The sequence below is a fragment of the Xenia sp. Carnegie-2017 genome, unplaced genomic scaffold (genome assembly GCF_021976095.1).
Source record: "Xenia sp. Carnegie-2017 unplaced genomic scaffold, XeniaSp_v1 HiC_scaffold_14, whole genome shotgun sequence".
Taxonomy (NCBI): Eukaryota; Metazoa; Cnidaria; class Anthozoa; order Malacalcyonacea; family Xeniidae; genus Xenia; species Xenia sp. Carnegie-2017.
The window spans coordinates 13,345,565-13,362,863 of record NW_025813447.1 but is presented as its reverse complement, the minus strand read 5'-3'; the positions used below and the strand labels follow the sequence as shown (position 1 = coordinate 13,362,863).

Genomic DNA, 17,299 nt, shown 5'->3' with positions numbered 1-17,299 from the left:
CACATTGATTGAGCTTCCGACAGTCTGAAAAATCGGATGGAAATAGAAGTTACTCTACTTCATCCGACAAGATCAGAGAAAGCCGACTAGTCCCAGACCTCTCTCACTAACCATACTTTCCAAGTTTCGGCGCAAAACATTAGATGTGAAAAAGACTTGGAAATGGAAACGAGAACAAAAATACGCAAAATATATCGATAAATTTACTGGACAACGTAAATGCCTGCCCCCACGACTATAAATATCAACAAAATTGTCTTTTTACAAACACGTCACACGAACGTCACGTGACAGGCATTCATCAGTGCGAGAAAATTCTTGAAGTCACCAGCACAGTCAGCAGGTTACACGCAGGTAAGAGGAATAATATTTCATATTTCTATGCTCAGATAACATACAAATGATCAATAAGCTTGACAGTTGATATAATAGCTAATATGCAACACTGACTTAATTGAAAAAAACAGCCTAGATCTGCAAAGACTACAGAAGTGCGTTCTTTTCGTTTCGAGATCAATTAAGCAGCATTTGATAATACTGCAACAAACTGACTTAAATTAATTAACATATTAGATATTCAAGTTAAAGGTATTCAATTTAACGTTTACACAATGTCAGAGTTAAGTGTTGGCATATAAAACAATAAGAAGGGCAACAGTTCACGATGGTCCGTCTGGATACCATGAGGTAGTCTTACCCCTAGCAGTGCAATGGTAAAATTGACTCATGACACCATTTTCAATAAACAACAAGTTATTGTTGACAAGGTGGCAGCACTTTCCTTGCTATGCTTACTTTTACACAGTAGAGACAACATTATGTAGTCTCACAGTCCGCTGTGTAACTTGGTACTGTATGTTTGTAAATGTAGATCGTCCATGTTGGTATAGTCCTGAGAAGGACTGTTTTTGTTGTTGTTCACTGACGTGTCGACAACCTTAGCTGTAGTCATCTTCAGAGTCAAATGAGGAGTAAACGTCAGGTTAGCCGTATTTGTTTTCTGGTTCTTACGTCATTGTATTGTGTGTACAGGAAATGTGTATTGCCATTGGGAATTAGTGTGAAGTGAAATATTATTCGAAGCGAAATATTATTATTATTCCCGTATATACGAGCACGGATTAACGATTGTCACAGACGAATCAACTATTAACTAAAAACATTACACTTCACACTAATTGAAAATGACAATACACAATGGACACCCACACATTACAACTAAAAACATCACACCTAAATCACACATCAAAACTAAAAATAATAATATTTCACTTCACACTAATTCACAATGACAATACTCATTTCCTGTACACACAATACAATGATGTAAGAACCAGATAACAAATATGGCTAACCTGACATTTATGCCTCATTTGACTCTGAAGATGACTACCGCTAAGGTTGTCGAAACATCAGTCAACAACAACAGTCAACAACAACAAAAACAGTCCTTCTCAGGACTATACCAACATGGACGATCTACATTTACAAACGTGTAATGATACTCCCAGGTTCAAACCATTTACTTTATTGGTGCTGTATATTATCAGATTACTGGCTGAGGAGAGCCACCTCAGCACTCCTTTTCGTCAGAAAATGCAATTTACTGGCAAAAATATGATAATCTCATATGTGTAATTAGATGTGCACAACACAAAAAATTTCAGCAGAGTAGGACTACTGTTTGCTTCTATATTCTGCTTTTTGTTTACACATGAAATATTTACAACCTTGACTGTCAACGTACATGTTGTCATATTTTGTTTCTCTATGAAAACTGCACCAACTGGAACTTAATATATTGCATTTACAATGCCATTACAAAAGGATTTTCTACAAATTCTTTAAAAACAGTCAACCATTTTGAAGCTAACTGATTATCAATAACTCTAGCATCTGTACACAAGGTAATGTGAACAATGTTAGAAAGTTGTTTATCTTTCCCAACTAACTTTTGACAATCACCAACTGTTAGTAACGCAGAATGAGCAGGTTCTAGGATACCAGTAAAACTTTTTACACCAGTATTTTCAAGAGTTGAAACAGCAAAGGAGGAAGATTTTGAGGTATCAACAAATCCATTCATAGCTTTTTCTTTCAAATTCTAAATAAAAGATACTGATAATAACTTGTGTGTTTCACATGAATATTCAGTATCAACTGCTGAACTTACTAAAACCTCCTGTGATATAAATACTACATCCAATTCATGAACTTTTTGAAGTATTGGAGCTAAAGTTCCAACTGGTGAATTGACCATGATAGCAACATTAATATCCTTTTGACTAATTGGTCCATTATTTGACCATATGGCATTTACCATAGGAACACAATGCAATGCTAAACCTACTGCTTTGATAAAAAAATCATAAATAGAGACTGGTTCATCAAATTTTTCACAAAGTCTTAACAAGTTGTCAATTTTGCAATCAACCATGTTATACAAGTGAGGTACTTTGTTCTTTGATTCAGTCAGTTTTCTAGCAATGTCCTGTTGCATGGTTGATATACTAAAATCAACATATCCAATATTTGATTGGAGAATATTTGAACTTGGCAATGTTTCTAAAAATAAAATAGATGTAAATGTTGAAGGTAAGTTAAATTAAACTATATAATTGATCACCTACCTTTTGAGGTTTTCGCCTTGAATTTTATTTCTGTCATGGAATTTTCATGGATATGTTTCAAAACATCACCTTTAAGTAGTTGTCCTTTCTCACCAGTAGCTTTTATGATATTCCTGTCAAGACCATAGGAGTCCAACAAGCGACGAACTGATGGTCCAATTAGTGACATCTCTAGTGACGATACTTTAACTGTTGTGCCATTTATAAGTGTGTAATGTACATTGCTTGGTGATGATAGCAGAACTAAAGAAGAATCACAGTAAGAATTATTATTTTAAGTAGATTATTTATAAGCAATGTACAGACAGTACAGTCTACACTTGTCAAGGATTATTAAGGTCATTTTTTTACGAATTATAATAACCAATAGTGTGCTTTTAAAAACAAATACAATGTTATATAAAACGTTTGTATCCAACAAAACACAACGTTTCTTCTAAACTATGGCGACATCAGACGTAAACAATATTACAATATGAAATAACAAGCAATTTGGCCTTGGTAAATGCACTCTATTTAGCTTTAAAACCACAGTATAATTCTTAACTATTTAAAATATTCTTGTTGCAATAAGTACCTGAGCGCACACGTATATTTTTCACAATATTTTTATCGAAAAATATGCAGTACATACGATTTCTTGTTAACGCCATATTTTAAATAAAACGTCAAAGTGGTTGTGTGTGTTGTGGTACAGAATGGTGCGAGATCAGTGTACCCCCGGGAAACGCTTTCTTATTCCGAATAGTTTAATATAATTATTCAATTGTCAGGGGGGGTAAGAAGTAAGGCAGTGTAAGATAAACATAAATTCTGCTGTCAGACTGTACATATTCATGTAGTCAAAAATACTGCGAAAGAAATCTTTGACTTATTTCGATTATTCTTTTTGTTGCTAAAAAAGGAGCCATTTATTTATTTTAGTGTACATCAGTAGTCAGTACATGTAATGCATTATCTCTGAGGAAAATCTTTGCAAATTTCCGGAATTGACAAAGACCATGATCTCATTACGTTATAAAATTATCTGTCCTCGGAAATAGAGACGAAAATTTACGTAGAATGTTTTGTAGTTTTTCCGCAAATACAAAAAGATATTTTCTGTCTAAACATCAAAGTATAACAAGAGCAATGTCAATGCTTGTTGAAAAAGTTAAATTTCCTTCTGAAAATGAAAAAGGCCTCTGTCCTGCCGTCCTTATTAAAAATATGGAGTCATCTAGCATGCAAGGATTGGTCATTTTGCAGGAATGGTGGGGTATAAATGAACAAATACAAAATGAAGCGACGGAAATAGCTGAGAGTGGAGATTTTATTGCTTTGGTACCAGATCTGTATCGAGGAAAAATTGCAACAGATAACGAAGAAGCTGGACATTTAATGAATAACCTAGATTGGCCTGGCGCGGTAAAGGACATTGCAGGTACGTAATACTGGTATCTTTAAAGAATATTGTAGCCATTAAAGATATTGTAGTTATTGGTGGGGAATTGACACAGATTGCCGTAAAAGATATTTTGGTGATTGGGGCGTGGTGAAGAAAATAGACGTACATTGTAGATGGGTTTTTAGAACAATGGCAAAAGGATTCATAAAATTCATCAAAATTTTAATGCTTTTTCAGGAGCTGCAAAATATCTCCTGTCAAAAGGTTGTCTTAAAGTGGGTGTTACAGGATTTTGTATGGGTGGAGCGTTAAGTCTAGCTGCAGCTGCCCTTGTGCCAGAGATTTCTGCATCTGCACCTTTCTATGGTATTCCTAGCGACACATTGTGTGATGTCACCAAAATCAAAATTCCTCTTCAGTGTCATTTTGGTGATCTTGATGAGTTAGTTGGATTTTCTTCTCCTAAAGATGTAGATATTTTAAAGACAAAGCTAGAATCTGCTGGTGTAAACTTTGAGTTGTACAGGTACAATGCAGGCCATGCCTTCACTCATAAAGGAGGACCACTCTACAGTGAGGAAGCCTGTGACATTAGTATGAAACGTTTAGTTCAATTTATGAAAAAGAATTTATCGACCTAATTGTGAAACATTGGCTAGTGTGATTATCCTGCTTAAAATTGTGATTTTATTGCTTAATTTGCTCTCCTTCATTTTCAATAAATCAAATTTTTGTGTGCTTGGTGTGTCACATTATTTTTAGTTTATCTTATATTATTTAACCTTGGGACAGCTTATTAAATGCATATGATAGTCAAATGACTAGCATCTGTTAGGGAAATTTGAGTGAATGACATTACAATGCCATTGGCGTCATCATCATGATTTTACCATTCTGAGTTTGTTTTTTGTATTTTTGTCATATACAATAAGATACTTTGTTTATCATATTGTTTATTGAACATATAACATGCTTCAAACACAAACATCCTCCAACATTCCCTTGAAAATGCCTTCAATAATATTGCAAAAATATATTTTGTTTGTACAGTTCAGCTTCTTATATACAAATTAAATATAGTAAGAATAAAAGGAGTTTTGTTCTTTATTATATTTTGACTGAATTTTACAACTTGTAACAAAAAACAGTCGTAGACTCCTTCCTACGTGTGTCATTAACTAATCCCTCCGTTGATTTAAATTTGTACAGAATATGTTAGAACCTGAATTTCAACAATCTATATTTTCAAAGTATTTTGAATTATAAATGCATCTAAAAGTGAGCACTGTGCAGCAGTTTGACATAGACGGTTATATAAGTGTTTTACAAATTGCAGTAGGTTTTAATTAGACGACTATAAAGCTAAACATAAATAAAAATTTGATGACTGTATTTTTTACTTGTACGCGAGTGCTGAGGGCATTAAGTAATACGCTTAAATGTTTCTGTATCGGGTTTCAGTTCTCATGGATTGTCTGTCATCATTTACGCCTTGTATTTCACAGTCGTATGCGCCGGTGGGGTTCATTCAACATTTACAACCGCACCAAGTTAGTCCAATTGTCTCAAGATAGGAGTAGGTTGGAATATTGGATGAGCTAATAAGTCAAACCATCACAATGTTTAAGCGAAGTTATGAAGATGGCATAGAACGATCAAGATTAACACTTAAAGAAGAAGGAGCATCAAAAGTAAGAATTTTTGTCCAAAAAAATAGAACTAGAAATTAGACGAAATGGACATCAATCAAAATCAAGTTCTTTCTGTTTCGTTCATTTCACTCAAAACTAAAGTTCATCCGCTTTCCCTCCACTAAAAAAAAAGCATTTGGTGAGTTGAGCCATCTACAGTCTAACCTAGCCCCCTCTGTTTCTAGGAATTAACCAAGCGTTTGTAACTGTTTTATGCTGTGAAATATTTTGATGTGTGTTTGTGTGTTGAAGTCACATGAGGCGGTTTTTTTGCAAAGAAGTATCATAATACACTAATTTTGATTTGACTTTTAAGACGATAGAGTAACCTTGAACGACCTTGGTTGGAACCAGTTATGAAGTCACGCGAGCGATACAATTCATTACCACAAGTTCTGCCCTCTTTTCACGCGATGTTTTTAAACTTATTAACGTTACACTAATAGAAATATAAGAAAAAATCATATTTTTTTAATGAATTCTTGATGACTTTTATGTCTGGAAGTCAATTTTTTTCGTGAAAATTACTCTCAATATTTTCATTGAATAAACTATTTTCAGGTATTGTTTAAATACCTCAAGCAGCGTTTGATGACATTATGCTATTTGTGTTAGCCTACTTTGATGTAAAAATATTGGATCATCACATTTACGTTCCCTTAATGACGTTCGTCTTGAGTATAAAGTCATTGAAGGTCGTAAATACCATTTTTACAAGATTGCGTTCGTTCATTAAATTACATAATTACTCAGGAAGGTCTCTTGGCTTAAATGACGCATTACCAGCGGGTAGTGAGAAAAAATATTTGAATAAAGTAAAAGAAAGAAATCCCCGGTAAAATTCATAAAAAAGGACTCTCCCCAGTAAAACACTTGCGAGAGGACATACGCTTTAACAAATACTTACATTTGATAAATATGGATTTTTAACAGTGTTTCATGTCTCACTTATTTTCCACTTTGATTTTTTACATGTTGACGTTAGATTGATCAATTATAGCACGTTTAGACTGATTGCCGGAGTACGATACCATGGTTTGGTCAAAAATCTGTAAGCCCTTCTTCACTAGCTTCGTCTATTTATAATTTCATGTTTTTCTTTGTAAACAAGTATTGGAATCATGTGCTGAAAACGTGCCTCTCTGTACACGTTACTCAGGTGTTGTCGTTCATATTGGTGCCCTTGGCCGAGCACCATGCCAGGGTACTCAGTCTGAACGCACTATAATAAACTTTACAAACGAAATCAAACAAATTTTGTATATTGAACGATTCCTGATAAAACTGTTAAAAATAACTTTGCTAACAACAATGCGATTCTGCGATCTTCTTTTGTCCCCTCACTTTTCAAACCTCTCCGCGGCCTCCTGAACCAGAGTTGTGCTTTTCTATTGACGAAATTTTTTAATCCGTCCGAACCTTTGTCTACTTTCAAAATCCAAATTCAACTCAACTCTCCGAATTGTAATCTAGTATCGTCTGAGAAATATTCATTAAGTGTAATCTAAAGCAAACATTCTTCATATAGATACGATTATTGATCCAATGGAGATTTCTTACTTGAAAATCCCATATATTAAATTAAAACATTAGACGTTGTTAAAGCATAATGTAAAAAATTAATATCTTTTTCACTCGTGATTCAGCGATAAATTTAATGTTCAATCAGGGGTAAGAATTTTTGTCTCAACTCTGATCATGTATTCATCTCTATTTGGCTTGATAAATAAAAACGTTTTGTAAGAGTTTGTTAATTTTGTTTTAGAGTGGAATTACCCCAATGTTGTACTCAGTTTGTTTTCTCTGTGTTTTTGGATCATCGCTCGTTCATGGTTACAGCACTGGTGTCTTAAATGCACCCGAGTTTGTATGTTTTTATACTGCTGCACGTCTTTTTTATTTTTATTCTTTGTTAACTGGAGATCGAACATAAATAATCTTTTATTTATCATAATTTACTGTAGTAGATTTAAATAATCTATATCTTGTATAATATTCTTTTGCAGACTATTCAAGATTTTTACAACAAGACATTTACTGAAAGATATAACAAGTTGATATCAATTTCTCTTCTCAATTTTCTTTGGGCATTTACAGTTTCTGTCTACCTTGCGGGTGGAATGGTTGGAATATTTCTTGCGGGTTATTTTGCTAACAGATTTGGACGCCGAGGAGCTTTACAGTTCAGTCATATTTTTGCAGTTTTAGCTGCAGTCTTCTTCGGAATCTCTCGACCACTTAAAGTTTTCGAACTTCTTATCATTGGTCGCTTCATTATTGGATTCTCTGCAGGTATCTGCATGTTGTTTTATAACGCAGGTATCTGCATGTTGTTTTACACCGTAGTTATCTGCTTGGTGTCAAGCAGAAGTCTGCAGTGGGTGACTCATTGCGATACTTTGATTGCGTAGGCATAGGAAGTGGTGTGGTACCTATGTATCTTACTGAGAGTGCTGCAAAGCACATTCGTGGATCCCTAGGTGTTCTACATCAGCTTGGTTTAACAATTGGAATATTGCTGTCGCAGATCTTGGGTCTTGAGGAAATTTTAGGTAAGTTTATGTTATGTAAATAATCTAAGTAAAGCGCCTTTGTTAACGCAAAGTATATCTCTGTATCATTGACATTATTATGAACTCAAACTCGCTATATGCATTTCTCTAGGTGGTGTGGATTTATGGCCAGTGTTATTGATTTTCACTGCGTTTCCTGGTTTTATTGTTTCATTTCTTCTTCCTTTTGTATCGGAGAGTCCACGTTTTCTTCTTATTGTAAAGAAAGATGAAAAGCGAGCTACTGAAGGTACTTTGTGGATCTTTATGAGGATCAATAGGGTTAAACAGGAAATTCATATTCCATAGATAAATCAATATGGTGTAATAGTTGATGTTTGGGAGAACACTTATTTTTTAGCGTTAAAGGCTTTTCGAGGGGAAGATCATGATGTTAAAGATGATTTGCAAGAAATGCGGGAAGAACAAAGACAACTACAAGATGAACCTCCGTGGACGATGAAGCAACTATTCAAGGCTAAAAAACTTCGTTTTCCCTTTTGCTTCTTTGTGCCCTGCAGGTCGGACAGCAACTTTCTGGTATTAATGTCGTAAGTTTACAAGTTTTTTTCTTTACATTGTTGATGAGCAATACAAAATCACGATATTTAAACTCCTGCCTTTAATTGTGTCTGCTTATCATTCTGTAGGTCTTCTATTACTCAACTGGTATTTTCAAAGAAGCTGGAATCCCGGATGATTACCTTCGATACGCAACTCTTGGAACTGGCGTCATTAATGTTGCCATGACGATTATAACGGTAAGTTTTCTCAAGTATATGACACCCAATCATACCTGGGATGTATATCTATTGTTGTTTTTCTTATTTTTAATGCTTTTCTATGTAATTATAGTTGACTGAATATTTTATCATCAACAAGCATATTTACAAAAACGACTTAAAATAATTTTTGTGTAGGTTTATCTTATGGAGAAATGTGGAAGACGACCATTATTGTTATACGGTATGATTGGTATGGGTATATCTGCTGGCATCATTACCATTTGCTTAAATGTAAAGGTTAGTATTGCCTCATGCTAAACATATAATGGTAATTCTTTGATATTGACATTATCTTATATTTATAATTTGTAGCATGTTGCTCCAGGATTATCGTATCTTAGCTTCATTTGTACATTGACGTTTGTTGTGTCTTTTGCTATCGGGCTTGGTAATTCTCACTTGAATATCGCTTATTCTCTAACTTTATTTGGTGAGAACTATAATTTCTCCAATTTAGGTCCCATTCCCCTTTTTCTTGGTGGTGAATTGTTTAAACAAGGTCCGCGTCCTGCCGCAATGAGTTTTTCTGGAATGTTAAACTGGTTAGCCAATTTTCTTGTAGGACTTAGTTTTCCCTTCATTTTGGTAAGTTACATTCATTACTCACTGATAAAATTGCCCAATAGTTTATATTTGTTTCTTTAGTAAAAAGTGATCAACATTGAATCATCCTTACTGCATCTCTTGAAAGAAATGGATAGAAATCATAAAACCATCCAAAATGAATAAAGTTAGCTTAGAAATTATCCCGTCTGGATCTGTTGTAAAAACGATTATGAAATTTTAACACGATCCAATGTGATTAAGTAGTTTCTATTTACTTTGAGTTTAAATATTGTGAAAATGAATTTGCCAGGTGGAAAGCGAATTCTTATTATAAATATAATTGCCCATACAGCTTTCAATATGGCCATAGATAAGTAGTTTTACTAATAATCTATAATTAACTTAAAACATCATCAGATTGAAACATGTACACACAGGTCCTTTCTACAGAACTGAAACAGTATAAAATAAAGTGCTGAATCTTGTTTTTAATGTCTGTTAATCCGCAAATTTCTCTTTTTTAGTCGGGATTTAAAGCATTTACGTTCATTCCTTTCTTGGTTGTGGTGGTTATTGGAGCGATAATTACCTTTAAATATGTGAAGGAAACAAAGAATAAAACATATGAAGAAATTGCTCAAATTTATTATGGAAATGATGAACACAAATCCTTGGTAGGATATTCTTGTTAACAAATATGAAGAATTACACCACTAAATTGCTTTTTCTTTCTTTTATTTAGGAAAATGGTGAAGTTGAATTAAAGGATTAAAATTAGCTTGTTTAAATTGGTATTTTTTTACGTTCAGAGCAAGAAATTTTGTTCTTTCTCACTTTTTGTATGAAGAACGATGTCGATTACTAAGCAAAAGCGTTATTTCAAGGGTTTTTTCTCATAAGTTGGACAAGGGAAAAATTGGGAAAATACAATTTAAACAAAATCTAAATGTATAGCCTAAACGCTCATCTATTTTAACAATATTCCCTTTTCGCAAATTGCAGAAAAAATGGGAATAAGTTCAGATATGCGCGCACTATTAAAATTTGTTTTTCTCCGTTTCAATATTAAAATGTTAATGATTTTTGTATAGTTATGACCAAGAATTGTTAAAATTGTATTTTTATTACACACGATTTATTCAAATCAATTCAAACGAAATTATTTAAATACGAAATGAATGTGAAAATTACAGTATAAAAAGGAAAAGTTTTGTTGCTTGTAATATTCCAGTTTCTCTATAAAGCTCAGTGTCATAACTGTCGTTAAGGTAAACAACATGGCGCCTGTTAAAAGACAAGAACGCACCAAAAACGACGAATAACATCGTTTTTAAAGTTTTGAAAAGACATGAATCAAATCTTTGTCCAATTCATTATACAGAAGACATAAATAAATAAACTATGGCACATTTACTTGGCTCCAAGAACTGTCTTGATAGTCTATTTGTAGACATCGTGGATGTTAACGAGACAATTGAACATATTTTTGGCCGTGTTGGTACCGTAAGATTTCCTTCGTGGAAATATCCTGACAAAATTTCAAGTGATTTAGACATTGGCAAACTTCTTGAAAGATATTCTTACTCTAAAGACGAAGAACATTGTCAGTTATCTCATGTTATCCTGTTTGAGTTACTTATTGATAGGTAAGACAATAAAGAATTCTATAACATTACAAAGACTTTCAATGATGAGCAGAAATATTTCATTTTGAGAAAAAGTTGCTCCATCTGCTTAATGTCTGCCAATGAAAACAAATTTTTATTACAACCATGTACTGACCAGTGTTATTCATGCAGTCTTTGTCATCATTATCATTACAGACTTGTGTTATTCATGCAGTCTTTGTCATCATTATCATTACAGACTTGTGTTATTCATGCAGTCTTTGTCATCATTATCATTACAGACTTGTGTTATTCATGCAGTCTTTGTCATCATTATCATTACAGACTTGTGTTATTCATGCAGTCTTTGTTGTCATTATCATTACAGACTTGTGTTATTCATGCAGTCTTTCATCATTATTCATGCATCTTTACAGACTGTGTTATTCATGCAGTCTTTGTCATCATTATCATTACAGACTTGTGTTATTCATGCAGTCTTTGTCATCATTATCATTACAGACTTGTGTTATTCATGCAGTCTTTGTCATCATTATCATTACAGACTTGTGTTATTCATGCAGTCTTTGTCATCATTATCATTACAGACCTGTGTTATTCATGCAGTCTTTGTCGTCATTATCATTACAGACTTGTGTTATTCATGCAGTCTTTGTCATCATTATCATTACAGACTTGTGTTATTCATGCAGTCTTTGTCATCATTATCATTACAGACTTGTGTTATTCATGCAGTCTTTGTCATCATTATCATTACAGACCTGTGTTATTCATGCAGTCTTTGTCATCATTATCATTACAGACCTGTGTTATTCATGCAGTCTTTGTCATCATTATCATTACAGACTTGTGTTATTCATGCAGTCTTTGTCGTCATTATGTCATCATGCTGTGGATACATCTTCTGGAAGTCGTCAGAGCTCAGCCACTTCAGTGGGCTCAGTGATGTCAGTTGGTTTGGTTGTCAAGAAATTCTGGAATAAACTTTCTCAGTTGACTTGTGCATTAAAACATGAATTTGTACAGGTATTTTACATTTTCAATTTTCATATTATTTTTTTTATGATATATATGATGTCACATAATCATTAATATTGTATTGCTTAAGGCGAACAGTAAAGACAAGAAAATTGTGAATCTTGAAGACCATGTAACAAAGTTAAAAAAAGACTTAAAAGCAGCTAAACAGAAAAGTGAAAACTTTTCATCGTGTCTGTTAAATGGAGAAAATCAAAAGAATTTTGTTCAAGCATTTGCCAATGATAATAAAAGCATCTTTAATAATAAAGATGTGAAATCTTACATAAATATTCAGACACAGACTTATGATACTGCCTTCATACCATGTGAGGCATGTAGTAGAAGCCAGGAAAATTTAATAGCTGTAGGTGATATGGTTATAAAATTATGTGAAAATCAAGGATTACCGTCCAGTCTTGCTAAACAAAAGCGACTATTGAAACAATCGCTTCTAGCTGCAGCCGATGATAATCTTTACGGCAAGATGAGAAAGTCAAGGGAAAGGAAAAGGACGCTAGAGGAGAGTATGAAAAATTTAGAAGAAAAGACATTAAAAGAAAAGGAAGAGATGAAACAACTTTCAGATGAGATGACGAAGAAATTGTCTGTTGTTTGTCATGAAATGTCTGAAATGCAAGAAAAATCTTCTCAGCAGATCAAAGAATTGACAAAATCTAAAGAATCGTTAGAACTGAGAGTTAAAGAAAATGAAATTTTGTTGAAGCAGGATATGGCTCAAGAAGGATAGTACTTTTCTCATGCTTAAACTTAAAAAGAAATGTTAAGGTCAGATGCAAGGTTTATATTTGAGTATGGAAAATGTGAAAGAACTTGAAAATGAACATGAAAAAATGAAGTTGGAATTGGGCAAAATGGAAGCAAAGAATAGAAATTTGACATCACATGACGAGGTACGATTGACGTCATTGCTTTAACTTTGCTTTGTTGGTCACGTGAGTTTCATGTAATTTATAAATTAGGAAGTAAGGTCACTTTTATAAAAAACAACCGAATTACTGTTTTGTAGTTATTTTGGCAATTTGCAGTTGTGGTGAATTTTTATATTTCATTTTAATGTCGTAGTGATGAATGTTTACTACCTTTCTCTTATCATAGCCATTTATTGTTCTTGTTCTCATCTTGTAAATTATTTGTTTTCTCTCATTTTCAGTCTCTTCAAAAAAACACCAGTCTTTACTTCAAAGAATTGATGAGTTAGACCAGGATTGTGATGAACTAAGAGAGAAATTGATGGATATTGAAGGTGAAAGAGACGAGATCCAAGACACTTTAGATAAAGTAATGAAAAAAAATGAGAAGCTTTCTAAAGAGTTCTCTGAAAAACAGGTAAGGTATATAATAAAAAAGATAATTTTAAGATAAAAAATAATGAAAATTAATATAAAATATTGCTATATTTACAGAATGAACTTGAGAGGATTACGTCAGAGAAAAGCAGCTTATCGCAAGTCGTTAAAAATTTACAGGTTCAAATGAAATGTTTGAAAGATGAACTGCAGGAAAATGAAAAGAAATTAAAATTGATTGTCCAGTATCCTATTGATGGAAGTACTGTCACCAGTGAGGGTAAGTAGAGGATTGCTTAGAATATTATTAAATAATCGTAGGTTGAAGAAAAATCTTTAAATAAGAAATATCATATGGTGTCCTGTGCTCCAGACTCACAGACCTTAGCTGTCCTGTGCTCCAGACCTGCAGCTAATATAGACTACCTCACAGATCCCATTACATAGTTCCTGTTTTATCGATTGCAAAAAATTTTTCAACGTCATTAAAATTACAAGAAGTTTGTTTCTTCAACTTACCTTGAATCATCTCGAGGTAACTATCGTTTTTATCTTTATAGATGTGAGTAATCCTGCGGTTATCACTTGCGAAATGGAAAAACAAATTGTTTCCAACAACATTCGCATTTCTATGTTGGAAGTGAACAACAGCAAACTACGAGATTTAATTAAAAAATTAAATGAAAAAGTAGATAAAGACGATGCAAGAAAACAAAAGGTGATGATTATACTAATTGGTGGTTTTATTAAAACTTCAACTGTGTAGATGTTATTATGTTGAAATCTTCTATTTTGCAGATGAGTGAGCCTGTTCCTCTTTGGCTTTCTCAAAATGATTCATCAAACAAAAACAAAGCGAAGACTTCATCTGTAGACAGGTATGTAATAAGAGTTATTACATTTGGTCACAATGCATTTAGGACGAGCGTTTTTGCTTATTGATCCCTCAGTCGAAGTCTTCTTGATTTCAAAATAATCCTCTAATGCTTCGTGATCCATTCTTGTACTATAATAATCCTCTAATGCTTCGTGATCCACTCTTGTACTATAATAATACTCTAATGCTTCGTGATCCACTCTTGTACTATAATAATCCTCTAATGCTTCGTGATCCACTCTTGTACTATAATAATCCTCTAATGCTTCGTGATCCACTCTTTTACTATAATAATACTCTAATGCTTCGTGATCCACTCTTGTACTATAATAATCCTCTAATGCTTCGTGATCCACTCTTGTACTATAATAATCCTCTAATGCTTCGTGATCCACTCTTGTACTATAATAATACTCTAATGCTTCGTGATCCACTCTTGTACTATAATAATCCTCTAATGCTTCGTGATCCACTCTTGTACTATAATAATCCTCTAATGCTTCGTGATCCACTCTTGTACTATAATAATTCTCTAATGCTTCGTGATCCACTCTTGTACTATAATAATCCTCTAATAATTTTTATCCCCTCATACACACATATAGTAATTTGTTATATTACTTCATCGGATGAGAACATACTTTCATGTGTTACCTCTAGTTGTCTTCTTAAAACGAATATTCAAAAAGTGCAATATGCTGACATGCATAATATATTAATGTATTTTACAAACATTCAACTAAATCCTTTTGGTCTTTGAAAAGGTGGCAAGTCTACACAAACGTAGAGATCCCCAAACCAAACAATTTTTGGCCTTGTGACCACTACTACAACTATGTTAGATAGTGAAAGTAACTGACGTTGAGTTAAAGTAACTGACGTTGAGTTAAAGGATTTGAGTAAATGTTTGTAAAATATGTGACCAGTTTCTGCATAATATACTTTTCGAACATTTACATATATGTTTGTGTCATTTTCGTTACAATACTAGAATCCAGTCTGATGGCGTAAATGACGTGTATCTCAACTCTGGGACTAAGACTTCAAGTGAGTTTATTAAATCATCGGACAACTTTCGGCCATGTCCGCCATCCGGAATGAAACCTTCATCAAAAGAATCTACATGTTACAACAGAGTTGTTGATAAACGTCAGACGCGTGTACTGAGTGCTAAAATATGTCATAGCAATAAACATAAAGCTGATTTGATACGCGCTACTTCGGCAGGGGGTCTGGGTTCGACCATTGCAAAGCATGACGATAATAATGGGATAACATATGAATGCATGAACATGTTTATCTGTGAAGGATGCGATAAAATGTACACGACTCGTAAGGATTTAGATATTCATAAAGCATTTTGTTATGAATTAAAGTAGTAAAACATCCATTATTACATCATAAATCCTTCGTCCATTCTCTCTGTCGTATTCAAACTGATTAATTAGCTGCAACGAGGTGTTTTTGATGGAGTATTTCAATACTAGAGAACACAATCTTTCAACGCGTTCTTGATTAAAAATGACGATGAAATGACTAAAATATTTCAACGTTTAATTATTGTGTTCACTTGCTGTGATATTGATTGAATCACATCAATTGAAAGTAGGTTTAAATATTTTGTCAACTATACTATTAAGTAGTGGAGCTAGTTTTATAACTTTAACCAGGTTGAACAAGAATTTACTACGCGATAAGACATTCCCCAGAAGATTTTCAAACAATGTCTGCATATTTAATTGTCATATAATTGCTGTGTTTTTTTGCTGCCAAATTTGGGGAAACTATTTTTCTCTTTAGGCATCTTAATTAGTTTACCCTGCTAGGGTAATTGTTTCAAAAGCTGTCTGATGTCCGTGTTTTGCAAAGTTTTATAAACCATGTGAAAGCCATCCTCTTTTGCTTAACGTTTCCAACTGCAATAATGGGCATTAGCGCTATATTAAATTCATTAAATAATGATGATTTTAGGTTTAATGATTACTCTTGATTCTAAACTCGTCACTTGAATGGATATTTCAAACAGATAACATCGTATAACCCGGAGAAATAACAAAATAGAACAATGCCCTATTTATGCAGGTTACTACTATAAGCAATGTTGTTTATGCTTTGTATGATCGTTTATACAAATTATTTACTTAAAAAGATTGCGTGTCAATAATTTCATCTCTTTCGTTCATATTGACCTCCAAGTGTCAAAATAATGTCTTATTTTAACCACAAATAAGCGTCTTACTGTGCCAATAATTTTATGATCGTATATCTTTGCATTTTTTAAAAACTTCAATTTAAATAATTCAAAAAATATAAATATTTTAGAGTAGATTCGGTTAAGTTTGTCTTTTGATTAAACATCTTTTATTCCATAAAATTGTTATTCATCATTGAACGTATTTGTCAAAACTTGTAGCCTTGGGGCTCGGGGCAGACCGCTTAATACGGTAGTGGATATTTTAGAATTGAATACTGATTGCAATGCCATGAAATTGACCAAATATTTTCAATCGTTTTCATTAACAACGGCAGAATTTACTGTCCCTGTATTGAACGACGAATGTTAAATTGATTTCGTAATCAAAATAAGTAGGCCATGATAAAATCCATTATGTTTTTATTGTATCATAGATATGTTTACTTTTTTGATGACATTTAATTGTTTATTCTCAAGCATGTTTGTATAAAATAATTTTGCTTTAAACAAAAGAAAACCGTATCATAAATTTATTCAATATTGTTATATAGCAAACACAGACAATCTTTCATCTCTCTCCAGTATATTGACACGCATGATATGCTAATTTTTATTTAAAATAAAACATGCGCGCTCGCTGCATAAATATCTTTGAAAGAGAAAGCAATTTAAGTGTAGTGAA

General features: G+C 33.1%; 4 protein-coding genes across 4 annotated transcripts; 3 read left to right on the top strand and 1 right to left on the bottom strand.

Moving 5' to 3' along the window:
- Positions 1-217: 217 nt before the first annotated feature.
- Positions 218-10,798, top strand: LOC124435316 (solute carrier family 2, facilitated glucose transporter member 1-like). The gene is given in 14 exon segments (XM_046985252.1): positions 218-354; positions 5,479-5,708; positions 7,474-7,575; positions 7,715-8,000; positions 8,120-8,260; positions 8,373-8,510; positions 8,622-8,779; positions 8,782-8,811; positions 8,911-9,021; positions 9,181-9,282; positions 9,358-9,433; positions 9,503-9,630; positions 10,116-10,265; positions 10,334-10,798. Coding segments are annotated over 13 exon segments (1,524 nt in total). The 5' UTR covers positions 218-354; positions 5,479-5,636; the 3' UTR covers positions 10,364-10,798.
- On the bottom strand, positions 1,679-3,322 carry LOC124435698 (dihydrolipoyllysine-residue acetyltransferase component of pyruvate dehydrogenase complex, mitochondrial-like). Its single transcript, XM_046985664.1, has 4 exons — positions 3,208-3,322; positions 2,631-2,873; positions 2,174-2,565; positions 1,679-2,104 (listed from the first exon to the last, which is right to left on the bottom strand). The coding sequence occupies exons 1-4, from the start codon at positions 3,281-3,283 to the stop codon at positions 1,808-1,810; spliced, it is 1,008 nt and encodes a 335-aa protein (XP_046841620.1). The 5' UTR covers positions 3,284-3,322; the 3' UTR covers positions 1,679-1,807.
- On the top strand, positions 3,650-4,755 carry LOC124435701 (protein usf-like). The gene is made up of 2 exons (XM_046985667.1): positions 3,650-4,053; positions 4,255-4,755. Exons 1-2 carry the CDS (start codon positions 3,693-3,695, stop codon positions 4,656-4,658), a joined length of 765 nt encoding a protein of 254 aa, XP_046841623.1. The 5' UTR covers positions 3,650-3,692; the 3' UTR covers positions 4,659-4,755.
- Positions 10,799-10,896: 98 nt separating the features above from the next.
- On the top strand, positions 10,897-15,828 carry LOC124435315 (coiled-coil domain-containing protein 157-like). The gene is given in 10 exon segments (XM_046985251.1): positions 10,897-11,237; positions 12,065-12,245; positions 12,328-12,984; positions 13,031-13,150; positions 13,411-13,417; positions 13,420-13,586; positions 13,664-13,826; positions 14,107-14,264; positions 14,345-14,424; positions 15,415-15,828. Coding segments are annotated over 10 exon segments (2,166 nt in total). The 5' UTR covers positions 10,897-10,992; the 3' UTR covers positions 15,803-15,828.
- The last annotated feature ends 1,471 nt before the right edge of the window (positions 15,829-17,299 follow it).